Source organism: Alexandromys fortis, unplaced genomic scaffold (genome assembly GCF_014885135.2).
Source record: "Alexandromys fortis isolate MF-2015 unplaced genomic scaffold, M_Fortis_MF-2015_v1.1 scaffold_26, whole genome shotgun sequence".
NCBI lineage: Eukaryota > Metazoa > Chordata > Mammalia > Rodentia > Cricetidae > Alexandromys > Alexandromys fortis.
The window spans coordinates 15,697,412-15,724,247 of NW_026067894.1; the positions used below are offsets into that span (position 1 = coordinate 15,697,412).

General features: G+C 52.9%; 1 protein-coding gene across 1 annotated transcript in view; it reads right to left on the reverse strand.

Annotated features, from left to right (window-relative positions):
- The window catches only part of Grik3 (glutamate ionotropic receptor kainate type subunit 3), a 92,227-nt gene that overhangs the window by 51,197 nt on the left and 14,194 nt on the right, over nucleotides 1-26,836 (reverse strand). The window contains exons 3-9 of the mRNA XM_050154796.1: nucleotides 25,804-26,061; nucleotides 18,954-19,135; nucleotides 16,274-16,327; nucleotides 8,209-8,382; nucleotides 7,516-7,659; nucleotides 3,413-3,520; nucleotides 368-481 (exon numbers count right to left, since the gene is read on the reverse strand). Of these exons, the coding sequence (XP_050010753.1) occupies nucleotides 368-481; nucleotides 3,413-3,520; nucleotides 7,516-7,659; nucleotides 8,209-8,382; nucleotides 16,274-16,327; nucleotides 18,954-19,135; nucleotides 25,804-26,061 (1,034 nt within the window). The remainder of the gene's footprint in view (nucleotides 1-367; nucleotides 482-3,412; nucleotides 3,521-7,515; nucleotides 7,660-8,208; nucleotides 8,383-16,273; nucleotides 16,328-18,953; nucleotides 19,136-25,803; nucleotides 26,062-26,836) is intronic.

Genomic DNA, 26,836 nt, shown 5'->3' on the forward strand with positions numbered 1-26,836 from the left:
CGGGTGTGTACAGGCTCCTGGGGCTCTCTGGTGTGGCCCTAGCACCTGCCGCTGCTGGAGGGACTTAAAGGAAGGGCCTTGGCCCTGGGTCTTGGAGTGGGAGAGTCGTGTTGAGCAGTCGCTCTTTCGTGGTCCTACTGAGAAAGTGGGGACTCTGCTGCGCTGGTGGGCGAGACAGAAAGCACACGTTTCTCTTGGGGGATGGGGAGAGCTCCTGCCTCTCAAGCTTTCTGAACCTTCCTAGAAGTTTCTACTTTCTTGTGGTCCACTTTGCCGCTGTCTCCTGGGAGCCTCCTAAGGGGTACCCAAGATGTGACAGGTGGGGGATGGAGGGGTCTCTTAGGTCAGCAGGGCCTGAGGTTCTTACCAGCACAGTGGTGACAATGAGCGACCTGTTGGTCAGAGAGTCGGTGACATTAGGACCTCGGCCTTTGGCAACCTCAGTGATGTTGAGACCGTCAGCTGGACTCCACACCCCAACCTGGACGGACAGACAGACAAAAGGCAGGTGCTGAGTCTTTTTCTCCACGTCAACAAGGCCATCTGCTTCCAGTCATTGCAGCCAACACTGCTATCACTGCCACTGTGTGTTCTGAGTGAACGATTCTGATGACAACCCTGCTGCCCTCCCTCGTCTGAGGAGACTTCAAGGTGTGAATTTTTTCTCCTCCTCTTGCTGACAAAGTCTCAGCTGAGGGAGAAATGCAGAGGAGCTGCAGGGAGCTGGGAGGACACTGCAGAAGATACCCAGCAGGGATAAAAGGGCCAGGGGTCCCGGGCTAGGCTGGAGCCACCTCCTGACAAGACACTGGGCACACAGCTGCTTACTCAGTGGGTCTGTTCCAGGGGAGACACCTGCAAAGGCCAGCTCACCCTGGAATGAAGGCAATGCTCCCATTGGGAGGAAGGGGAAGTGCTCCACATGTGTGGACCAAGGGGAAGGAAGAACTGTGGGTGAACAGGCAGCAGGCCAGCCTTGGAAGCTGTTTGGGGTGACGATGTAAGTCCTATGAACTACACTAAGGTTGGAGGCACTTGGCTTTGTGGTCTCCCCTCTAAAATACACCCTGGCCACTATGGGAAACACCTCACAGCATCTCACAATATCAAATCAGAGGCTAAAGTCAAGGAAGGAGAAGCAGGGTTTAAAGGTCATCCCAGAGTGAAGAGAAGGCTCGGCAGGTAAAGGCACTTGCTGCTAAGCCTGATGACCCAAGTTCGATCCCTAGGACCCATGGTAGAAGAAGAGAGCTGACTCCTGCAAGTTGTCTTCTGGTCCTCACAGGTGCACAGTGGCGTGATTTCATACATGCACACACAATGAATAAATAAACGCAATACATTTTTTATAAGTCATTCTAAAGCCCTGGGCCTCTTGCAGGTGCATTCTGAGCAAACTGCCCACCCAGCTGGGCCTCATCTTGGCTCCTCTCTCAGGGAAGGCATCGGCACGCCCCGCTCTGTCCTTGGCCCAGTTGGGGGTACTCAGAAAGCCTAATCAATTAAACAGAGAGGCCAAGAACAAACATCCCACTCAGAGAGCTGTGCACAACAGATAGTGGGAAGATACGTAATTATGCTTGGGTAATTCTGCCTTAATCCTCCCAAAGCCACCGGCTGGAGCGAGCTGGATCAGCTCTGACCCAGCTTAGCAAACAGAACGGGGCAATGAGAGGCTGTGGCTGCGGCAGGGGTTCAGCACGCTCTCTGCCTGCGTGGCCCGCTGGGTCCACAAGGAGACTTGACAGGCAGATGGGACTGGAGAGGCTCTTCTCTAAAGTGGGCCAGGTTCAGTGCGGAGATGTTGAGCAGAGGGTTGGGTGCTGAGCAAGAGGGCTAGGGGCAGGAGGCACTCGACAAACATCTGTCCAGAGGCGGGTGAGCAGCAGGGAGCTTCAGGCCGGCAAGCTCTTTGAAGCCCCAATAGATGCCAGGCGTAACGGGAATGAAAGGATGGGAGTAAAGAGGCTGTCTGCTCACAGGCCCAGGTGGCTGTGACCGGGAGCCTCTGGTGGGCACCCTGCAGGCCAACCTCCATCCAGGGATAATAGAGTTTTCCTTGAGTATTAGCTACGGTCAATTTGTAGCAGCTGCCTGGAGGGCTGTTGGGAGATAGATGCTGTTAGGGTGGGCTCAAATGAAAGAGTGCTCCGGTGATCAATTACTGATGCCTGCCATGGGCATAGGAGCGGAAAGCAATGGCACGTGTGCCATCTATCTACTACCCCTAGAACCTGATGCTGTCCCTAGAGCTGAGTGGCTGAGGAAGCCAAGTTAGGACAAGCCACCTGTGAGCGCCATGTCAGCTGTGCCGCTGCCCACGAGGGAGACTGTTCTCTAGCACTGGGGACCTTAAACAAGATTGACAGGAACTTGCGGAGTATACCTGGGGCTGGAACAGTGGCTCTTGGGCGAACTCAGGGACAGAGGCCTCAGCCCCCGACCTTGGGAATTAATGCCACGTACGGCATGAAGTAGCTGGGGATGGACAGTTAGGATTCCTGGCTACCCCTCCCTGGACATTGAGTGGGAGGATTCAGGAAAGAATCAGGAAGCCGTGGCCGTGTGTATAATGTTCTACTTGAGGCCATGTAGAACCAGGTCCATGCCTGGGGGGGCACTCTTACAGCCAGGGCACCCGGGATAGGGGGTCACACTCAGAAGTTTTGGAGGACATTTCAGGGAGCAGAAGAGACTGTGCTGGGTGGGGAGGCCAGCCGAGGAAACTCTCAGCATCTAAAAGGCCTCGATGAAGGGCTGCAGCGTACTGACTTGGAATTGGGGAGCCATCGGCAGGGCAGATCTGGGACGGCTTCAGTAGAACATGTCTATGTTGGCCAGATGAAAGGCCCCAAGTCCAGACAGGACTGCTTTCTTGTACCAAACGCTGGAATCAGTGGTCTGAGAAGCTGGAATCAGTGGAGGGGAGCAGATCCCAAAGATCCCAACATCTCTTTGAGGTAAGGATTTTCTTAGTTTCCCAGACAAGCAATCTCTCCGTATTAGCTTAGCTGCCTCCAGGAACTGTGAGCTTACTACCCCAGGCCAGGCTATCGGTGGAGGCTAGAAGGTTTAACTTAAGAACATATATGTCCTTATTGTTGACCCAACCCTGCAGGATCTTAGAGACAGTCAGCTTGTGCCGTAAGTCTTTGATTGTGTTTCCCTGACAGGCCCAACTCATAGAGTCATGGGCACAGGTGTCTGTTCTGGCTAGGGCACTGAACTCTGTACACTCAAGCGTAACAGGCTCTTCGGGTCTTCTCTAGCCCCCAGCCCTGCAGAGGCCATGCTGGCTCGGGTTGAATCTCAAGGGGATGCCTGCAGTGGATCCGCTGTTCTGCTAGGAGCTTGTGGAAGGCACTCCCAACATCCCTGGTCCTCTGCTGAGCCTCCTCCAGCACCTACGCACCTTCTCCAGGCCATCCTCCTTCAGGCTGATGATGTCCAGATCAAAATCAGTCCGCAAACCACTGGTTTTGTTGAAAACAATCCGTCCAGTTAATCCTTCCCATTGAGCCTGCAGAGGGGAGAGGGCAGAGCGGCAATTCCTCGGGCTCATAAATCATCATTCGGTACAACTGTACAATGCTTCATTTTAATTACTCCTTGCACTGATACTGTTCCCCCAAGACCATGATTAATTAATAATCACCTCCATCATTGCTCGGGCTGTGGTGCGAGCCAGCGATTTCCATAAATTCTATTACGCTCTTTAGCCAGCTCTACATCTGCACCTTCTCGTGTACAACATCGATCTCGGATGCGCTCAAACGAGCCCCCGCCTCGAAGCCCTGGGAAGGGGGAGCCCATGTCAGATCCCCGGAGAAGGCCAGGGAGGCAGGTGAGCGGAGCTGGAGCACGTAAGACCCACCAAGAGATAGGAATGCCCACAGGCCCAGCAGGCTCTGTTTACAAAGTCCCTCAACCTGCTGCCACAGATTTACCCCACAGCTGAGAACTCTGGGGTCCAACTGCTGGGTTCAACTCTACTATCTGTGACCTAGAGCACTCTCTGCCTTGGTTTCCTTGACTATAGAATGGAATTAGTTGTGGTATCCATCTTTTCAAAATATGAGTGGAAACCAGAGAGGAGAGCGTGGCCTAATGCAGGCCCTGGATAAATGGAAACTTCTGCCATTCTGTTGTCATGAAAGCAGAGAGAGGCAGGTGTAACTAATTGCAGACTATCTTCTTGGCCAGGGTGGGCCAGTCTGACCACAGCCTGTGTTTGAACCCACAGCTATTCCCACCTGTCTATGGGGAGTTCTCTGGACCCATCTGTCTGCCTTCCCAGCAGTGGAATGACAGATCTCCACTGTTCCAGATTTATAGGTGGGTGCTGGGGACTTCAGCTTTGATTCTCATACTTGAGTAGCTAGCCCTTCACGAGTGGAGTCACAGCGCTAGCCAGAGAGATGACGCCATAAGACACGACCCCATAGTTGGTGTCACTCAACTTCCCCGGCAGCCTTGAGAATTGGCCCAGTGAGGATCATGATTCCCATGTTACAGATGGGCAAACAGGCCTGGAGGGAGAAGGTATTGGGAGTCCCCAAAGCTTGGACTACACAATAGGCAGAGCCAAGTTAGACCCCTGGTCCCAGGGCCTCACCACTTGGTTTGGACCCCTTGGGGTTCTCCTTGGGGCTGATGTTGGTGGGTATTTTACAGTTAGATTTCTGAATCTGGGAGAAGAGGACCCACCCTCCGTCCTGGGGTCCTGGGAAATAGGAAGGAAACAGCTAGTGGGGGATCCTCAGTCAGAGGAGTGAGTGGAGGGGAGGAATTAGGGTATCCAGGAGAGGTGTGCACAGCAGGAGGTCTGAATTCTGGTAATCTGGCTGAGTGCTGGTTTGGGCATAACAGGTTCCTGTTCACCCTCTATTCTGAGTTGGGCTCCTAGCCTCTCCCTGGAATGGACATCAGCACCCACCAAATGACCACTTCTCAAGTTTCCAGGCCCAGAATCTTAGCTTTGGATCCCACCGAAAGACTTAGAGGGTCTCCCTGTTCTTGGGCAGCTTGGAGTCCCTATAGACTTATACAAATAATGGTAGATGATAGTTGGGTTAGAGGTAGGAGGATTGTGAACTGGGCTACTTACTGAGGTTCTGTCTCAAGCCCTTCTCTGCCCACCCCCAAAAGAGCAGATGGACAAAAGGTGTCCTAACTCAGAGGCAACATCCTGGAGCCCCAGAAGGTCACAGAACAAAAGAGGCTCAATCTATCTAACAACCCACTGATGTGCAGGTCCTTAAAGAGGTGGGTGAAGTGCCCAGTACCAGGCCTGTGTGTATGATCATGTATGATCATGACAAGTGTTACGGGTTATCACACTTCCTTTGTGGGTTCCGGAGCCTCGGGGTCTCCTGGAAATGTAGCTGGTCCTCAAAGGAGGAAGAGAAGAACTTTGGCCACAGCCAGGTTCAATGAGGGAACTTAGAGCAGAGAGTTACAATCCCACCCTTAGGGAGCCCACTGAACTTCCACTGTGACCCTGCAAAGTGGGCTCATCATTGTCTGTTTCCATGATGAGAATACTAGATTCAAAGATGAACCGAGGCACCAAGGAGATAGTTCAGTTAGTAAAATACCTGATACGGAAGCATGAGGTATTGAGTCGGATCCTTAATGCCCACATAAAAATGCCAGGTGTGCTTGCAAGCATCAGGAACCCAGCCCTGGGTGTGGGTGGGGTGGAGGTGAGTGGATCTCAGGGCTCACTGGTCAGCTAGCCCACCTAAACAGTGAATGCCAGGTTCAGTGAGAGCCAGGCTCAAAAAACCAACCAAGGTAGAGAGTTATAGTGGAAGGTACCTGACATCTACCTCTGGTCTCCATGTGAATGTACACACACACACACACACACACACACACACACACACACACACACACACACACGAAAGCCTGGGAAGCTGGGAGCCAAGGGGGCAGAGATTAAAAACCACATCAGAGAAGGTGAACTGCTCTGTTTATGACTTCACAGGGACGCCGGGCTTCCCTCAGGCTGGCTCTCCCATCCCTCTGGCTTCCACCTCTCTGTGGCAGCCCACACCCTCTGGCTATCTGCCGGCCCCCAGGGAAATCTCAGCAGGTGTCTTCAGCAGCCTTGCTCAGACAGAAGAGGCCTTCCTCCCTGTCAGTGGCAGAGGAATTAAATGCCAGCAGGTGCGGCCTGTCTGTGGGCGGGTGGGCAGGGGCAGGGCAGGGAGCCACGGGCAGCTCCTCCCCGTGACATTTCCCTGCCCACCCGCCCCCTCTAGCAGCCGCTCAGGCCTCGCTAAATGAAAGATGCTTCACACGCTCTGAACTCCGGCCTGGTATTTTCCAGCTCCTTTCGGAAATGCCAAGTCTTTAAAATGATTTACTGTCACGCAGTCAGACAGGGAGACGGGCAACTTGGAAGTGGACAAAGGGAAGACTGGGCTCTGCAGGGTACCTGGGTTCTGGAAGTGGCCGGCTACAGACCATGAACAATCCCTGGCTACTCTTGGCTGCCCCCCAGGGCCCTATGGAGAACAGAAGGAGTTCTGTAAGCCACGGGAGTGTCCGTCCCAGCCTGGGTAGGAGAGCTCCCGGAGGGGAATGGGACTTCTCTTTCTAGGCTGGGCAGTGGGGAATCTGCTCCCCTTGGGCATTCATGGCTGAGCCTTGTGCTTTCCAAGGGGCAAGGAGTGAAAGGGTGGGGTCCCTAAAGCAGTGTGGGCTGCAGACCCTCTGACTGGAACCCATTATCCAAAAGGAACTTAGAGTGACTACAGATGACGGTGACTGAAAAATCAGGGCTGTGACACCTGCTATTTCAGGGGAGAGCACAGCTCTGAGATCAACCCTCGGCCCACGGCTGTCAGATGAAAGAACTCCAAGAAATTAGCTTGCTTCTTTTTGTTCTAGTCTCTGAACACATACATACACTCACATGCATGCACGCACATGTGCACGCACACACATGCATACGTACATACAGAGAGAGAGAGAGAGAGAGAGAGAGAATCTGAACCTTCCTAGAGGGCTCCACCTGAGCCCCTTGGTGTTGGTCATGGTCCACTCACCCACTCACTTTAGCCCAGGATAGCCCTGCCTAGAGCTCATCCTGTTAGCCTTGTCTTGCTAGGAACCGAGACGAGATGCTGGTCAGACCCTGCGTGTTACTGTCTTCCCAACAATCGTGAACTGAGGATCGGAGAGGTAGTCATCCCACCAAGCCACTCAGCCAGCTGCAATGCACCGGCACCCAAGGCCCGGATTGAATGTATTTGCCTGTAAATGGGAGTCACAGACCCTGCATCCAGAGTGACAGCAGCAAGGACACTGTTGAGAAAGGATTCTTTGCTCTCCCAGACTTCCCAGTCCCCTGTGAGACGGGGGAAACTGAGGCTCGGAGATGTGAAGCGACCTGCTGGAGTCTGTGTGTAACAAAAACCACTTCGCTCTGACTGCCACACCTGGGCACTCCAGCTCTCTGCTCCTCCCCAGCCATAGGGGGTATGCCGGGGAGGGCATGGGACTCACCTCCTTGATGAAGTTCATGAAGCGGCCGCCGAAGCGCCAGGCCTTGTGCCGGTGGCACTGCAGGGAGTTCACGGTCATCTGCGGCGCTCGCTGGTAGCACACGGACACGATGTGGACAGCATCGTAGAGCAGGGCTGCGTCGGTCTGCAGAGGGCACAGGCCTGCCTGAGGGCTGAGGCTGCTGCACCTCGGCTCCTGCCCCACCTGCTCCTCTCCCACTACAAGCTCACAGGTCCGCAGGCCCAGAGGGAGCCCTGTCCTTTTACCTCAGTGGTCCTATGAGTCTATGGCGACCCAGCGCCATACTCTTTTCTGCAGCTCAGGCTCTCTCTACTTAATTCCACCCACTTCTTACTCCTTTCTTGTCTCCTCAGTCCTACACCTCCTCAGTCCCACACCTGCCAGTCACACCCTAAGTCCCCATAGCTCTTTTCTATGTAATCCACTGGCTCCATCAGAGGTGGCCCTTGGGGGTGGGATGGTTGTCCCCGGGGCTCTAACTGATATATGGCAGATCTTACAAAAAGACGTGTTGCATGGGGAGATGGAAGGAAGGAGAGAAGGAAAAAAGGAAAGCAGGACAAGAAAGGAGGGAGAGAGGGAGGGACGGAGGGAGGGAGGAAGGGAGGGAGGGAGGGAGGGAGGGAGAAAGAGAGGAGCCCCTGGGTCCATTCACCCGTCTGCCCACTCTACCATCATCACTCCATCCAGCAGGCCAGATTCCGCCCGGGGAGCCGCCTGGAGCCGCTCCATGGACCACTTCTCCACAATGGCTGAGACATGGGGGTTGTCCACGTTGAGGATGCGGAACCCGGTCAGGTTCACCCCCGAGTAGCGGTAGGGTTCCAGGTCTAGAGCATAGAGATCCTGGAGAGAGAGAGAGAGAGAGAGAGAGAGAGAGAGAGAGAGAGAGAGAGAGAGAGAGAGAGAGAGAGAGAGCGCCTGATGAGGTTAAGGGCTGGCCCCATCCCCCTCCCTCACCCTCTGGACCTGGGCACCCCTGGGCCTGAGCTGTGGCTCCCCGTAGAGCCCTCTGAATGAAAGTTGGCTGGAGTACCCACTGAGTGACTGAGCAGAATCCACCCCTTGGATCTCCTGATACTGACCCTTACATGCTGACTATGGGAGTCGTCACCCTGTTTCTTCGTCTACAAAATGGGGTCACTTTATAGGACCCAGAAGAACCCTCCCACTTTGGGAGGATGAAGGGTGCTGGGTCTGGACATCTTCAAGTAACACTGAAGGAGGCAGAGAGACCAAAGTATTTTTTTCCCTTTCACGGAGGGGTCCAAATAAATCCACTACCTTCTTCCCTGACTCTTGGGGAAGTCCCAGGCAGGGCCTTTTCACGCTGCCTCCTAGGATAGTCGTCTAGAGGACTCTCCATGGTCAGGTCCCACACAGCCTGGTAGATGGGCAGGCCTTGGTTGACAGCCCAGGAGAAGAAGATATTAAAGCCCAACCAGCCCTGGCCTCTTTTGCAACCCCAGCACAGGCCAATGGGTTGGTGAGGCAAGGAGCCAAGAGGTAAGGCAGTGGAAATAGCCAGCTGCCCTTTAGCAGAGAAGACAGAGTATGGAGGGGGTAGTTAGCCTTCGCAGGAGCCGAGCCGAGCACCGCAGGTTCAAAATGCCTCCAAACTCAAGAAGACACAAGAGAAACATTATGTGCTTTCAATACAGGGAATGGCTGCTTCCGGATCACTGGGGGCTTCTTAACTCCGCTGGGTCGGGAACTGCTGTTAATGCCCAAACTTCTGCTTAACATGAGATTTGTGTCCAGCGCAAAAGGTCATCCCTACGGCTGAGGTTTTATTGCCTTGCAGGAGATTAATCTAGTTTGTATGGAACCCGGCTGTTCCACTCTATGTCCCTCCCCCCTTAAGGCCCTGCTACTCGCCCCATCCCTCAAATACCCGGCTTCACCACAGGACTGCTCCCTCCAAACTTAGAAATGCGCTCAGATCTACACTTGAGACTGCTGTTTTGATTTTCAAAAATAAATAACGCGGACAACGTTTGACTGGCTGCAAGCCAGGACTGGGGAAACCGAGTCCTTTTTCTGTACCTTCCCTCTTATCTTCACCGAGCCGCCTTCTATCTTGAACCTGAAGCCCACCCCCACCTCCACCCCTATCCTAGTGCCAACCTTAGATAATAAAAGGGGCACAGGCTGGAGCCCATAGAGCAGATCTCATGCAATGCTTGGGCATCCTGTGGGCTCCGAGATGCTCCTTCTTGGTGCTAAACTCCTGCCCTTCCTGCATTCCCAGGTGGACCCTTTCTGGAAGGCTCTGTGTGCAGTCATGTCCCCTTTGCAGAGAAGAGGAGGGCTTGGAGTCCTGGCAAGAAAGTCTCATCTTAACATGCCCAAACAAATACAGCCAGCCTTCTAAGGCTGTGCATCTATGAATTCAACCAACTCTGTGTGTGTGTGTGTGTGTGTGTGTGTGTGTGTAATTTATTTTAATTGCCCATCTATACTGAACACGAAGACTTTCTCCCCACAAGTCCCTAACAAAATCATGCACTACACAGCATTTTCATCCCACTGGGTACTGTAAGCTATCTGGAGTTGACTTAAGGGAGATAAGAGCCTGTATTAGTAATATGTAAATACGATGCAATAGTATACAAGAGGCTTGAGCATTGTGCTGGCTAGTTTGATGTCAACTTGACACAAGCCAGAATTATCTGAGAAGAAAGAACCACAATTGAGAAAATGCCTCCCTAAGATTGGCCCGTAGGTAACGCTATGGGGTATTGTCAGGATTAACGACTGATGTGGGAGAGCCCAGCTCACAGCAAGTGGGGCCGCCCTTTGGCAGGTAGTCCGGGGGTGTAGAACAAAGCAGGCGGAGCACATCGTGAGAACAAGCCAGTAAGTAGTCCTCTGCATGAGTTCCCGCCCTGTTTGAGTCCCTGCCATGACTTCTTTCCACGTTGGGCTGGATGTGGAAGGGTAAGTTTCTCCCCAAGTTGCTTTTGGCCAGGGTGTTTCACGGCAGCAATAGAAACCCTGACTAGGATGGGCATCTACGGAAATTACTATCCAAGGAGGTCCTGAAGCCACCCCCCTGTGAATGCTATGACTATCACGGAACAACTCACTATGTGGCCCTGCTTCTAGGATGGGGAGGACGCTGGGTAAGAGCGGGAGGCTGAAGAGAAGGGAGTTCACACTAAAGTGGCCAGAGAGTGTCTGAATGGTACCGACCTCAGTGGAGAGTGACTATGGGGACCGTCACACTGGTTTAGCTTCCACAGCAACTTCCTTTCCCATTTTATAGGTGAGGAAAGAGCCCTGGGTTGGGGGTGACTCGCAGAAGAGGCAATTAAGTCACAATGTCTCTGCCCTTAGCAACACTTCCAGAGGTTACATGGGAGAGGAAGGCCTGCTTCTAAAGGCCAAGTTCCTGGTCCTATGTCCAACAGTCACATGGATACTATGATGAAGCCTAAAGGTCCTCTCCAGAGGCCAGCACCATGTTCCTGGACTTCCCATTTCACAGAACTGTGAGCCAGAAAAAGTCTTGTTGTTTGTGGCTCACACAGACTATGGCATTCTGTCACATACCCACTCAGCAAGAAAAAAGAAAAAGTATGAACTCCTTAGCATAGATAAGAAACTGTATCCTGTTTTCCTGTACCCATCCCCAGTTTTCACTCCTTGAAGACTGAGCTACCTCTGCCTTGTCCTACCTACCCTAGCTTCTCATCCTAAGACAGACATGTTGTAGATACCCCAGTCACGGGACACGTGGAGCTCACAGTGCCTGTGAGCCGCTCTCTTAGACTCAGACAAGCATCACCGCTTCCTAGAAGCCTCCCCTGGTTGTTTCTTTACATACACACAAGGTCTATCAGAGATCCAGCTCTGATGCTGGGATTTTCAGGCGTTCACCCTCGCAGGCAGCAACAGTTAGGATCTGGCTCTATGGGCATTCTGATTCCCGTTGTGGGAAGAACCATCAGCCTGGCTAGGAACTTTCTGGGTGTTTAAATATTTACCTCCCCTTCGGAGGAAGCTCTCTGTGAGGAGGTAAGTGGGCACAGCTTGGCGAATTGACCGGGAAAGAAGATGAGCTCCGATGGATATTTGCTTCAAGATCTAGGTCTTAGAGATCTTTCCAGAAAGGTCTGAAGAGCTAGGCAGATTTTGCCTTGCAGTAGTATATGCAAGTTTGGGGCCGGAGCAGAGCTGCTGGGACCCAACCAGGATGGCTGCCATCTTCACCCTTCTTGACATGGGGCTCAGCCTCTGTCTAAGATGTGGCAGATGCTAACACAGTAGCCTTCCCAGGGCCTCTGACTCAGTTTACCCAGCCCTGGGCCCCGAAGCCGACCTAATTCCGTGTGACGGATGGTGTTTCTGCGTTGGTAGGGAGGCTTGTGTGTTACTGAAGCTGCCCTCCCCAGTCCCTAGCTGCAGCATCTGATCTGACAAGAGAGCCACAGCCGGGGAGGGCTTGTTAGTTGCCTTTTTTTTTTTTCTATAGCAGTGACAAAATCAAGGGAAGAAAGGTTTATTTCAACTCATGGTTTCAGACAGCTCCATCCCATCACAGTCAGGGGGAATGGGCGGAAAAGCAGTCGATATCACAGAGGTGGGAATGTCTTTCAACAACTGTTCACGCCATGGTAAACCCGAAAGCAGAAAGGAAGGCTAGAACCAGGGGCTGGGTATGACCTTGAAGTACCTGTTTCTAGCAGCTAACCCTACCTCCTAGAAAATAGCAAGGCATGAGCTGGTCAGGGGACATTCTAAATTGAAATCATAGCAGGTTCTCCTGGGCGGCAAGGCTGCCATTCACACCATTCTCTGGTCTGGGCTTTCCTGCAAAGCCTCCGAGGGCTAGTGATGCTGAGTACCCCCATCGCTATGACAAGAGGGCAGTGACAGTGAGGAGCTGGTGAAGAGGCCTCTTTTTCCAGCTCCTGTTACTGTTTTTTTGTTCAAATTGCCCTGGGCCAAGACCCTAAGTGCTCAACACGGTGAACTGTGGGCAACTTTGCAGCTTGGCAAAAAGTTGCATTTCCGATGCCAAATGTTGACACACTGAATTCAGTGTCGACTGGGGACCTTTTAGAAACATTCAGCATAACATAATAGACTAATTCATTAGCACCCCATGGGTCTGAATGGGAAGAAGCCGATGCTCGGAAAACATGGCCTCAAGGAACGACAGATGAAAATATCTTTCCCATGATGTAACTGTTATTGCCGGGAAGTGGCATTAATTGTGATTGCTTATCTATTAATTTATTATAATTCTCTCTCTCTCTCTCTTTTTTTTTTTTTTCCACCTCCAGGCTCTTACCTACACATGCCATGCACCAGGGGCTCAGCTGGGGCTGATTAGCACAGGGTTATCTGGGAATGGCTCGAAGCTGGCTGACACCGATAATGGCAGCTGGGGTAATTAAAACATCTTCTGCATGGGAGAAGCGACTTTGGAGACATTTTTTGAGAGGAAGGGTTGATGATGTGCCTTTCCGAAGACAAATGCCAAATGCCATTCCCCTTCCCAACACAGCCACCACTGACCAATAGGCATGAAAGAGAGAGTCACGAGGTAGAGCCCTGAGCCAACAGGGCTGGAAGGAAGCTCCTGAAGCTGGCAACAGGCTGTGGCCAGGGACGAGGACTAAGGGAGGCACAGGGGATGCTCTGACAGGTGGGGACCACTGGGATTGACCTGGAGGACACCCGACACACATTCCACCAGGAAGCTATTTGCATCACGGAGGCCACATCTTCCTGGAAGAGTCTCCTATGCCTCCGAAAGGCATAGCAGCGCCTCAGAGCAGCCATGGGCAAGAGCGGGAGTGGGAGCCTACGCCAGTATCACTGATGCAGTGGGACTCTGGGCGAGTCATGCCATCTCTCTTGGTGTGGAGCAGAAAGTACACTTCCCCTTGTGGCCTCGAAGGGAAAATCAGAGGATGCAGGCAAATGACAAAAGTGGGGGCGCTGCTGGGATTTGTGAAGGCTCTGTTTACCCCATTAGTGTCCGTCACCACGCTGGACCATTATGGCCAGGCATCATGAAAAGTCTATCTGCTGGAGAAAGCCGCGGACACTGCGGCGACAGTTGTCGGCAGAGGGTTTGGCAGCTGGAAAGCTGGTGCTGGAGGAACGCCCGCCGTCTGCTTGTTGCCGAATCCCCTTTCGGAGCCTCAGTTTCCATTTTTGGGGGGGAAATGGGAGAGTCATAGTTCCTACGGATGCTTGTTTTGAGGGATGGAGGACACACAGGAAGCAAAAGCAGGGGGGGCTTCATGGGTTTATTTTGACACTTACATGATAGTAAGTACTAAGTGCTGTTCTAGCCCTCGCCACTGTCAATGCTTTGAACACTGCCCCTAGCAAGTAACACGGCTATTGTCATTGCTTTATAGATACAGGCATCAGGCAAAGAGAAGGACTTCCTTTCTTTAAGGAAGTAAGGCATCTTTGTGGTGGTGCTGGTGTGTGTGTATGTGTGTGGGAGTGGTATGTATGTGGTGTGTACACGAGGAAGACATTAGGTGACCTGCTCTATCATCTCCATCTTTGGTGCAGGGTCTCTCACTGAACTTGGAGCCAGGCTGGAGGTCGGGAAGCCACAGGAACCTTCTGTCCCCACCCGCCACAGCCACTGCTGAGGTTCCAAGAGTGTGCGCAGCCACACTCAGCTTTTTAATGTGGGTTCTGGATATTGGAACTCAGTTCCCATGCTCGAGCATCAAGTGCTCTTAACCCCTGAGCTATCTCCTACTCCTTCACCCGAAACAATGAAGTATCTTAATCCTGATCAGACACACCAGAGTCCATGGTCTTAACTGCCCGTGGCAAGGGATGCTGAGTACCGATCAGGCTGACCCACTCATCTCCCACTCGGGCATCACCGAGCACCTGCTGCAGGTCAGGCACTCCGTGGGCATTCCTCCGCGGGCATTCCTCCGCGGGCATTCCTCCGCGGGCATTCCAGACAGATAGCCTTGCTTACAGAAGGAAGTTTCGGAGCCTGTGTGTGAGCTTTGTGTCGGGTCCACCTCTGTGCATCCTTCCAGATCAGATCCCTCCCAGAGAGCCAGGGATCTCGGCATTCGCAGATGGGTAAATGAAAAGATGAACAGCCACATCAATGAAGCCAGGTCTAGGATAAACGGGCACTGTGTGGGGCTGGAGGAGAGATCTGGGGTGCTAGAATGCTTTTGCTGAGACCTTTGATCTTGGCCTCCGTGGAAAATGGCATTACTGCAGAAGACATTGGGGCCAAGGCGTTGCTATCTCTAGTCTTGGCCCAGAATGCTGCCAGGGATTGAGCACCTTGCCCTAAGCTCCTGGTTTCTTTCTAGGACACAGAATGGCAGATAGAGACTGGGGGGCAGTGAGCCCTTAGGGAGAAGGTACCTGGTCTCAGTCCCCAGTTCTCAGGGTCCCTGTCTCCCCACTGCATTTTCATCAGGTGCCCAAGGTCTGATTTATATTCAGCACAGTGGGTCCTGAGCTCTTCATGGGCACGGGGTGTTGTGAACGGAAGCTGTGTGACAATCAGGGTGTGCTGGTGACTACCCTGTGCTGGAGAGAAAAACCCTTGCTGGCAGCAGTGGACCACGGTTGCGGTGTAAGTGCTCACGTGACTGACTGCAAGCTAAGAATACATCATGGAGCTGTGAGAGCATGGCTGATTCTCCAACTCGAGTGCCACCCAACTCCAACACATCACTCAAGAGTAACGTGCTTCCTGGCCTTTGCTCACACTGTTGCCTCGGTGCAGAATACCCTTCCCGTCTCCCCCACCTGTTCGTGAGCTCCTAGTGAGTGGGCACGGCCTAACTCAAGCACCTGCTTTTTCGAGAAAGTCTGCCTCAAGCTTCCTACCTGTTACCAGCCCTACAACTCCTAACATCTCCTAGTGCTGTGACCTGTGGCTGTCCGCCCAAGGTCAAAGGCCAGCTGTATCAGAGCCAGATATGTCGAGGAAGACAGACTGGAAGGTCTCAGTCCTAGCCATCTTGAAATCACCAGCTTAGCCCAGATGCAGGGTAAAGACCGGGGGCCGGAGCTCTAAGAATGAAGAAATCATCCAGAGGATTGTATGGCTGCAGGGGTGGGGCTACAGGTCCCTGAGTGGGGAGGGGGTGCGGCTGGAGCCACGGCCAGGCTGCTCAGCAGTGGCGCCCTTTTTGGCACAGGACACCATGATTCTGCTGATCTCGGATCACAACTAATTATTCTAATGGGTTCAAATGGCCCTACATGTTCTCAGAGTTTGGACAGGACCCATCTGGAGCCAGCAGGTGGCCTGGCCCCAGTGACAGCAAGGGGCTGACTTCAGAATAGATGGTGCAGGATCCAAGGTGGTCATTCCAGGTGTGACGGGAGACCTTTGACAGGTATGGACGGGAGCACAGTCTAAAGAGTGCTAATGGCCACTCTCCACTAAACCAACCAAGTTCTGCTCTCACCCCTGGTCCCGATCAGATTGCTAGGCCTCCCAAAGAGGTAGAAGCCCATTTTGCAGAGGAAGAAACTGAGGCACAAAAGGTCTGGTGACTTACCCAGGGTGCCCACACTAGTCAGCAGAGGGCTTGTTCGCCATTCTGGCTCCAGAGACCAGGCCTGTGACTTTTCAAAAGTGGGCGGTTCACACCTGGAGCACCATCTACAGCCTTACGAAGGCTTGGGCCTGCTCCAGCTATGGCACTGTCCCCAGCAGGCTGGCTCAGGGAGGTCCCACCCCTCCTCACAGGACCCGATGGTACGTTACCAGTGTGGTGAAGATGAAGTGGTAGTACTCTGTCATCATGCCCATGGCCATGGCCTGCGGGGAAGCAGAGTGTTAGCCAGGGGCACAGAACACTCTGGCAGCCCTCCATTCGCCAGGGACGGGCGAGTTGAGGGCCAGGCCTGTGTGACGCTGTCGGCTCAGACCTAGGGCATCCACTGAGACCTTGGGATTAAGACGTAGATCGGCTGGCAGATCGCAGCAGGTTCCCACTGCGGTGTGTAACCAAATCACCTGCGGGAGTTTCCAGGCTGGGATTTGGGGCCACATTCTCCCAAAGTCCCCCGTTCTGCAGGGCAGCAGGGAGACGCCCAGCTGTCTGGGTTTTCAGTCAGTGCCTCTGGGGTCTCTCACTCGGACATCCTGACAGAAGCTTGAGTTGTCTCAAGAGCCTGGCTCTACATGGCAGGACTCTCCCAGTCAGCCAGGCTCGAGGGGAATGTCCTTAGCAAGAGTGTCCCCCAGGAGCAATGAAACCTCCATGCTTCCCTGATCCCATCAGGCCACAAGACATACCACAGGCTCCTCTGGGATTCTTAGTGCAGAGCCGCACGAGGTCTCTCTGTGATGTATCTTGTGTGTTTTATTAGAAGCCTGTAATCTATAACACTAATGACTGTAATGCATTTTCTACAGAGTTCCTCAGAAAGCAGGGCCCACCACGGGTTCTGGGGGAAAATGTCACAGGGTCAAATAGACCTTGAACTGCTTCGTGTTCTCTGTCACCGCGATCATGCTGTGAGGGCTGAGAGGAGGCCAGCAGCCGGGAAAGGCCTCAACCCCCTTTAATCCACTTTTAGCTCAGCCCAGGGTCCTCATCTGTAACTCTGGATGTTTTGCAGGCAGCCAGCCCCGGGATTAATCTGAATTCCTAGCTGGATGACCTCAGGCCGGCTGCCTTTCCTTCAGCCTTGGTCTCTTCACCTGTCAAGGCTGTAATAATAATTCCGGGCTTCCAGGGTCAATGAGGAGGGACAGATAACTGCTGAGTGACTCTCTGATAGCCAATCCTCTGAGTGTCATAATGTCACACTTGCAGGGAAGAGAGGGGACGTCCTAGGACAGCAAAGGTTACAGGATTTCTGCGCAGGTATCCCCCACGGGGACCCTAGAGCCTCTCCAGGCTCAATACCAGAACTCCCATTTCTGCCGTCCCGTCTCACTGACACCTCCAGAGCTGTTTGAGGAGGAATTATGGATGAACTCTGCCCACAGCGAAGGAGGTGGTAATGGTGGTGGCGACTCCCTCATGCTACGTGGAAGAGGCAGGGCAATAGGAAAATATTCCCCCCCCCCCCCGCAAGGTTGCCTGTATCCCAAGCTGACCTTGGACTTGCAGGATGGTTGAGGATGACATTGAATTTCTGATGCTCCTGTCTCTGTCTCCTGACTGTTGAGACTACAGGCATGTGCCACACCACACGTGGCTTATGTAGTACAGGGGACTGAGCCTGGGGCCTTGTGTATTATACGTAAGTACTCTACCAACTGAGCGATATCTCCAGGCCTCATATAGTCTCTGTCTCTCTCCTAACACTGCACATCACTATGTAGCCCAGGCTGGCCTTGAGCCATGATCCTCCTGTCTCTGCTTCCTTTGCAGGGCACAGATATGGAGGTTGCCAGTCAGCATGGGTACACCAAATGAAGGGTGGTGGTTGAGCCCCTCAGGGCTTTGAAAATGTCCCAGTCCCTGCTTGCCAACCCCTTCTCTCGAAAGACCCGCATCACTTTGTGTCTTTGACTCCTGTGTTTTTCTTGATCAAGTGTCAAAATCCCTCCAGTTACCAGAACATTTTAAGGAATAACTAAGACCTTTTACATAAAGCACAGGCTTGGATCAAATGTCTGGGGTTTCACTCTGGTGGCCCGGAGTAGGTGGTATGTCCTTTTGTGCTTGCCTGCCTGCCTGCCTGCCTGCCTCCCTCCCTCCCTCCTTCCCTCCTTTCCCTCCTTTTTGAGACACAGTTTCTCTCTGTAGCTCAGGCTATTCTGGAACTCACTTCATAGACCAGGCTGGTTTTAAACTCAGAGATCTGCCTGCCTCTGCCCCGCCAGTGCTGGTATTAAAGGTATACACAACCATGCCCAGCTGTAGTTACTTTCTTAAGTGGCTGGCAGAGCTCGGCTTTCATTGCCAGCATGAGTCCTGTTTGGGAATGGAGGACCATTCAGGCTGGAGAACCATCTCCTCTTCCGCCATCATGCAAAGTTCAGAAGATTGTCTAAAGAGCAACCTCCCAGCCATAGGCAGGTGCTGTGGCTATGGGGAATTAGTCACTGGGAGAGACAGCGGAGCGTCTGGGGACTGTGCTGAGCAGCTGAGGCCCTCTATGCACTCCCACCCTTCACCAGGGCGGTTCTCATGCCTCTTGGCAGCCTGGTTGGGGGGTGGGGGGCTAGGAGGCAGTGTTTATGCTGGGGCACTCTGAATACTAAGACATGACATGGGGCCGATTATACATCTTTAACGCAGCTGGAGTAAAAGAACCATGGTACTGCTGGTGCTACTGAGGCAGAGTCGTAGCGGCCCCCAAGATCACACAGGCAGCCAGAGAGACAGCTAGGATGCTCACTGAGGTCATCAAGCTCTGTACCTGGAATAAAGGAGCCATGGCAGGTCCCCCACCCCAACCCCTCAGCGTGGACAGCGCTCACCCACCTGCTTGAGGATCTGGGCTGCCATGGTGTGGCTGCAATCGAAGATGATGCGGAACTCCCGGCCCCGCTTCATCTCCTTGAGCAAGGGGCGTGAGTCATCCGAGTCGATGGGGAGCTGGCGGATCTTCAGGCGAATGTTGTACCTAGATGGGGCCATGATGAGTTCCTGCAGCCGGATGAGACCTGGGGAGCCCAGGACACAGAAGACACGCATGTACATGCATGCATAAAACATTGCGGGCATCTACTCGGATACCTCCAGAAGCGTTCCTTGTTTTCTGTTCAGAAAGGGTTCCCTACCCTCAAACATCCCCCCCCCCATATCCACACCAGCTTAGAGGGCTCTTCCCTTAGTCTCCTCTGCCTGCCCTTATCCCCTCCTACCCCCAACCCCTCCTCATTCTGCCATGACCAGCGCCCCATAGCACCTGGCCCAGGGCCTTGACACTTAAGGAGTACTCAAACATTGCTATAATTGGATTGACTTACTGTTTTCTTCTCCCCACATTGAAAACTCTATCCTCCTCCTTGGCATTTTGTAAAACCACTTAATCTGGGGACTTCCACGGAAAACGGAATGCCACTTCCTGGAGACAAATGGCTTGCTTAGGTCTAATTAAGTTCATTTCCTTCCCTATTTCAAGCTCCATTCTCGCTGACTCCTCTGTGGATTCTGGGAGGGAGGCTGCTAGACGCTCTCCACCGCCCCTACCCAGGCCCACTGAAGGAGGCCTGAGCCGGAGGTGCACGCTCCCTTCCTGCATTGTGCCCTCAGATCGAGCTCAGCAGCTGCCCAGGTTCACACACCCACCTTCCATCTCAGGCTCACTTATCTCAGCTCTCCTTGGGTGAGCACCTCCTCCCCACCCCACGTTCATATACACAGAAAGGATCCACCCCAGCTCAGGGAACGAAGTGCATGGCCCCAACCTGACCAATCAGCACATTCACTGGGAATTGGAACACAGGGGTTCTGTGATTAATTAGTGGCAGGTAAGAAACAACCCTTTCTATGCAAGCAAGGAGGATGTAAGTCTGGGATCCATGCATATAACCAGAGACAGGATCCATTGGGGCAGATGCCAGAGAAGATGGAAAGGGGAGGAAACATGTCCTAATGGTACCTATTTTAACCTCTGGATCAAACAGTACGGTAAACTGATGCTGTCCTCCAAAGTCTGAGTAAAAGGCTACCAATAAGAACCACGTACACAAGAGCCCTGGCGGTGGTGGCGCACGCCTTCAATCCTAGCTCTTGGGGGCAGAGAGAGGCGGATCTCTGTGAGTTCAAAGCCAGCCTTGGTCTACAGAGCTAGCTAGTGCCAGATCTACACAGAGAAATCCTGTCTCAAAACCAAATAAACAAACATCAAAATGTTGATTCTAAAGAAACACACACACACACACACACATACACACACGTACACACGTGCCTGTTTCTTAAGCTAATGTGCGCTGAAATACACTTCGCGGTCACCTATTACAGTGTTTCCTATCTGGACAGCATCTCTCTACTCTGTCATTCAATTCTAGGATCCTTCTAATGGAATCCCAGTTTCCAAAGCAACCCCTAGTAACCAGAGTAAGTCTAACTAGTTCTCCCATTCCTGGGGGTTTGCATTCATCAGCCTCCTGTGCCAGAGAAGCTGTAACTAAACCTCCCAAAGGGCTCCAAAACTTTCATGGGTTCTGGATACACAGGCAGAAGAACTCTGCTTCAAACAGGCCTCTGAGATCTCCAGACCAGAGTAGATAAGGGAGGGGAGCAGCAGACTTCAGCAAACGAGGGCCCACAAGCTACCCTTGCCACACACAAAAAACTCCATCTTCTCCGGGCATTCTGGGTTCTTCCACTGCTACTGCTGGCCTCTTCTATCTGCTACTGAAGGCCCTCCATGCCCACTTCATTCCTGCCCACTCGGTTTTCTGACTCCTGTCCAGCATTAGCAGGCCTGTGGGCTCTGGAGACCCAGATCATGAGGACGGGGACAGGATGGATGCTGGAGTGGAAACCACCAGGGCTGCCTTGTCAACCAAGCACAACACCCCGTGTAATGCGTAACGACCCACATTCTCCAGCAGCAAATGTCAGACTCTCTTCCCATCGCTGTAGTCCCCAAGGAGACCGAGGCTCCTTCTGGCCCACCTCCAGAGGACCGGGCTGTCTATGCTTGCCTGAGACCGAGCTTTCCTTTGCCTGCCTCCTTAATCAATCCCTCCCAGAATATCCGCACTGAATCACGGTGGTTGGGATGGCGTTTTCACTTACGAAGCACTTCTGTGCTCGTAGCATCGTTTAACCATCTCTGGATCCTGGGAGGCATGCAGAACAGGCACCTTCATGCTGGTGGCACAGATAAGGAGTTGGAGGGCCACAGAGGTGAAGGGACCTCCCTTAATTCTGAACCACGCCACAAACAGGACCAGCGTTGGAGGAGCAGTGTTTTGCCTTCTAGGCAGAGACCTTTTTCTCCACCCTAAGACTTTCCCCCCTCCCTCAGTCTTTTCCTTTCAGCCCTGGCAGGAGTTTGTGCACAGATTGGATCAGGAAGGTGGAACCACGGCACAGCTCAAAGGTCACCTCCTGCACAGCCACTCTCCTTGGGCTACTGTGCTGTGAAAAGGATAAGCCAAACTCCTCACCCCTCCCTAGATTCATACCCTCTGCACGGAGCTGGGCAATGCCCGCCTACCAGGCTCTACACTGTCATTTGGTTTGTTCGGTGGGCTATTAATAAGCATGATGGAACTCCACACTGGCTGATTCTCTTGCTCCTTGGCCATAGTTAGGACAACAATGGCCGGGTTAGCCTGCTGGAGAAACACATGGAAGAGAGCCAAGGGCAGCCTAGAGCTACCAGCAGGCAGGCAAGCCAGCCAGCTGAAATCAAAGAAGCAGCTGATCAGGCCCAGTAAGCCACTGACCTGGTGGACTCAGGAGCTAAAGCAATGTTTGTTGTCTTAGGCCACCGGATTTTGGGGGGTGGTTTGTTACACAGCTTATTATAGAAAGGGCTAACAGATGCATCCTCGGCTGGCATGCCAAAAGGAGTGTGGCAATGTGCCAGTCCTCATGACTGTTAGGAGCCAGTCACTGTCAACCTTACTTCCATTTGACAGTGCCCAGGAGTAGTAGGCATAGGCTCCATGAACTGTAGAATGTTGCCTTCTAGAAGGTTGGTAAGGGTTATGAGTCACACTAAGACAAATTCCTTTGTCTCTCTCCTGCATGGAGTGTCAGCATCTGGTGTTGTCTGGAGCTGCAGCCACACTACTGGGCCCAGGAAGGAAAGGTCAAGAGGGGTGTAACAATACCCACACTGCACTCTGACCCTGTCAGAGCTGCTAAATGACACCAAGAAAGGCCCAGCTCATAACGTCTACCCACAAGAAAATTAAATGGCAATTACTTGAGTTGATTTGAATTGGGTCGTCCCGTCAGTGAAAACGTGCTACTGGACATAGCCCTGCCACACACACTTAGAGCCTGTTAAATACACTGTGCTTCCCACCTGGGGGTGGCCCAGACTGGTGAGTGTCTTAGAGAAGTATGGTTTCCCGTTACCAATTTTCAACACTATATTACTGTTCAATGCAGATCTGAATCCTAGAACCCACTGTTTTCTTGACCAAACCCTATCCTCATTGCCTCCAGTATAAGTTCCTTTTAAACTGAACTAAATTGAGACAAGTTGAAATTCAAATTGAATTAAACGTTAATGAAATATTTCAACAAAGAGTAGGGTTCAAGCCGGAATCCGCTCTGCCCACTTTCCTGCGACACTATAGTCATTCTGCCCATACCGGTTTCTTCTCTTCCATTCCGCTCCCAAGTTCTCTTCCAGGCAACCCCTTGAGATGAAGTCTAGCTTCCTTTGTTCCTGTGGGGACCATCCAGCCCCCCAGCTTTTTGCTTTCCTTCCAAACCTTCTCACATTCAGCTCTCGGGGGCGTCTACTGAAACCCGGCTTTCATTATCCCAAGGCTACGCTCGACAGCACCCGGTAGTGCTCTGTTACACACCACATAAAACCTGAAGCCTGAGGCTGCATGTCAGACCTGCACAGCCAGGCGAATCCCGTCTGTCTCCCTTGCCCTGCTCGCGCGCCACACTCAATCCTCCTCCCAGCCAGGCTGGCATCTCCATGACACTGCCCACCCCGCCCCAGCTCCTCTGCTCTGCTCACACTGCTCCCTCTGCCTGCTATGCCCACAACATGTCTTTCTGTCCCTCTATCTTCAAGCCCAGGGCAAATCTCTGTCCTCTTCTGGTAAAACAGCGCACTTTAGCCAAGGCCACCGAGCTCTCTCTTCCACCCAGGTACCTGGAGCTCTGACTACCTGTCCTTGTTACTCGAGTCTCAGCTCTGACGGCCAAGAATTACCAGTGCCCCATGGCCAGGCACCTGCGCTCCTAGAATATGATCAACTCCTCAAAAGATAGGATAGTGGTCGCTTCATTCCTGCACCCTTATGCTGTTTCCTGAAAGCCTCAGCTGAAACTCGGAGCCCACGCTTTTCCTTCCTCCTCACTGGAGGAAGAGACCCAAGCCCAGAGCTCATTTCTACGGACCTGGAATTGGCTGGGGTCAGCAATCACCTAAGTAGGGAGGAAGCTGGCATCTGAGTTTAATTCAACATGATTTTCAAGTCACCCCAAGTCAGTTCAACCAATGCTTTAAAAATGTCCACATTGTACCAAGCCTTGTGCTGAGTCCCAGAGGCAGAAATCTGGAAGCAGAAATGGGCTCACATCACAGACAGATGTTTTTACAGCAGCCTAACCTACGGGCCGTGACCCCCACACACACACAGGGGTCATATATCAGATAGCTCGAATATCAGATATTTAAATATCTATTCATAACAGTGGCAAAATTGCAGTTATGAAGTAGCAACGAAAGAACTTTTATAGTATGGGAATCACCACCACCTGAGGGACTGTATTATAGGGAAGCAGCACTGGGAAGGTTGAGAACCACTGGTTTAGAAAGGTAGGACCACTGAGTTGCAGAGCTGCTAGAGGGGACGGAGCACCATGGAGTGACCCATGGTGACAGAGCCGCATGCTGGGATCTCAGGGATGGCTTTTAAGGACTGCTGGTAACATGAAGTGTGGTAGCTGTTTACAGAACTCTGAGATGGACAGACAGCACCCCGATCCTCTCGTCTGCGGGCTCCCATCCTGCCATTCGCACCCCCCATTTGGAAGCAATCAAGAGCTGATGCGGAATGCAGGTAGCTGAGAGCCGGAGGGCTTCTCAAGGCTGGATGCTCCGCCTCTCCACACGCCAGGCCAGGTGGGTTAAGTGACTCGCCAAGGTCACTGTCACAGAAGAGGCTGGGTTAAGAATTGTCTTGAGATTCTAGTGTTCGGAAAGAAGGGGAACCCAGCTCCACGCTAGCTAACGGTCGTGGCCTTGGGCTCAGACAGGCCTGCAGGGTGGTGCGGGCTGTGATGCTGGCTGTTGACAGTGGGTGGGGTCTGTTACCTTGCCGTATCTGCTTGTTGCCTTGTTTCTGATTTACCACCCCACAGAGTCACGGAGAGACTTGTGGAATTAAATGAGGCGAACCTGGTACTGCTCGACTCATGGTAGACACAGCAGTCTCCTGTGCGCTCATCGGGAAGAATGCCTGCTCCGTCTCCAGAGAGCGAGCCTCCTAGGGGCAGCTGAAGCTAAAGGCAGGGTCTGGCAGTCATTCTTTTCTCCCCTCCCCTCCTGACCCTCTCTCTGCTCACCCATAACACACATTTTGCCAAGACGATGGCTGCAGACTTGTCACAGATCACAAGGTCCAAAGGAAAGGCCCAGAATGTTTGCTGGAGCCCTTGGTGGTTCTCTGCTCTAGGTCTATACCAACGGGTCTGGGACTCGGGAAGTAAAGGCTCACACACTATCCTAATAGGGTTCTGGAAGGCGAGTACCATGATAGATTTGAGTGGCTGGGCAGGACGGGGCTAAGCAGGCTCTCTGCAGACAAACGAATCTGATGTGATTCCAGCTGGGTAAGGCAAGAGTGCAGGAAGAACGCCTTTGCCCCAGGGGCGTCCAGCCTCGGCTGAAACTCCGAGCCCAGGCTTTTCCTTCCTCCTCAGTGGAGGAAGAGACCCAAGCCCAGAGCTCATTTTTACAGACCTGGCATTGGCTGGGGTCAGCAGTCACCTAAGTGGGGAGGAAGCTGGTATCTGAGCACTGTGGGAGCATGAACAGGGGTGCCTGAGAGTAGGCAAAGAAACGGGGGAAGGGTGCTGCGTGCAGGTGTCAGGATGATCAGGAGCTAACCTCCCCTGCACCGAGAACCAGGTTTCTAAATATACTCTTCCCTCTTGATTCTGGAGCTTCCCCACGAGGAGGTGAAGGCACGGAACGGCAGCCCAGCCAGCAGGCAGGAGAGCAGGGATTTACGCACGGCACAAACACCCTGCACACCAGGCCACGCAGCGAGTCAACTGTGTGTGGTGATTATATGGGGACATGCCTGCTGCAGGTGGCAGGGTACAGGTGTAGGGGCGCAGGCCAGTGATGGGTGGCCATCGAAGTATGAGCACGGGGCAATGCGTGGCGAGTGTCAATCCCAGGTCTCAGCACTCCGCTGCAGAAGATGATGCAGGCATGCTGGGGAGGGGAGAGTCGGGTGTGAGCCAGGCTGGGGTTGAATAAAAGGTATTTGTGAGGCTGGCGTGCACGTGCATGGGTGTGAGAGACCCTAGGGACAAGTGTCAGTGTAACTGGCTTCTGTTGGTGTCTTGGGTGAGATGTGACCTTCTCCTCAGAGGCAGTGATGCTAGACAAGCAGACAGCCCTAATCTTGGGGTTCTTTGGGGCTCCGCAGGTCTAGCCACCCACCTGTGCTGTCGTCGTAGACCACGGTAGCCGACCGCCACTTGAGGGACTGGACCAAGTCGAGGATGGCGTGGCTGAGAGAGGCATAGTCGGGGTACAGGTTCACGTAGAAGGTATCCTTGTTGTCCAGGGGATGGTGTTTCCAGCGTAGTTGGATGTGGGGCACCTCCAAGGCGTTGCAGATGGACTGAACAGCGTTGGTGCAGGAGCCCTGCGACGGCCCGAAGATGGCTACTACACCCAGTGCCAACTGGTCACAGGCTGAAACAGAGTGGAGGGGGACACAGGGGTCAGTGAGGGGCCATGCCCACAGGGAGTGGGCAGTGATTCTGACAATTCCATAAACACATGGGAAAAAGATCCAGAGGCAAGCTGGGGGAGAGAGGGGGACACAACTCATGAAGTCTCAGTTTCCACATCTGAGCAATGGGGCTTTAACAGTCTCTATCTGACACCAGAGAGGTAAGACGGAACAATTGTGAACCCAGCCGTGGAGCGCCCTGACCCTGTAGCCATGCTAGATAACCAAGATGCCGTTGTAGGTGGCATCCCAGCTTCCAGACAAATAGGAAAGCAAACAGCTACTGACTGGGGACTCCAGCTTCTGCCGTCAGTCCTGGCCTGCTCCCTAAGATCTGACATGAACCTCTCTGTTCTCTTTCAGCCATACCATCTGGATGTTTAAGATGCTTCTCAGACCTGTGTTCCACCTTCATTTCTGTGGCTGGGGTAAAATAGCCTAAAAGCAACTTAGGAGAGAATGGGCTTATTTTAGTCCACAGTTTCAAGCGACAGTCCGTCTTGGTGGGGCAGTCACGGCAGTGGCTTCAAACAGCTAGTCATGCCACATCCACTAAAGAGCAGAGAGATGAGTATACGCAAGCTCGCTTGCTTGCTTGTGCTCAGTTCAAGTTCTCTACTCTTAGACAGTTTAGGATGCCCTGCCTGGGAATGTCAGCATCTGCAGGTCCTATTAGGGAAGCCATCACGGCCTAGCCTTCAATAGAAGCTCTAGGTCCCTCACATCCCCTAAGCT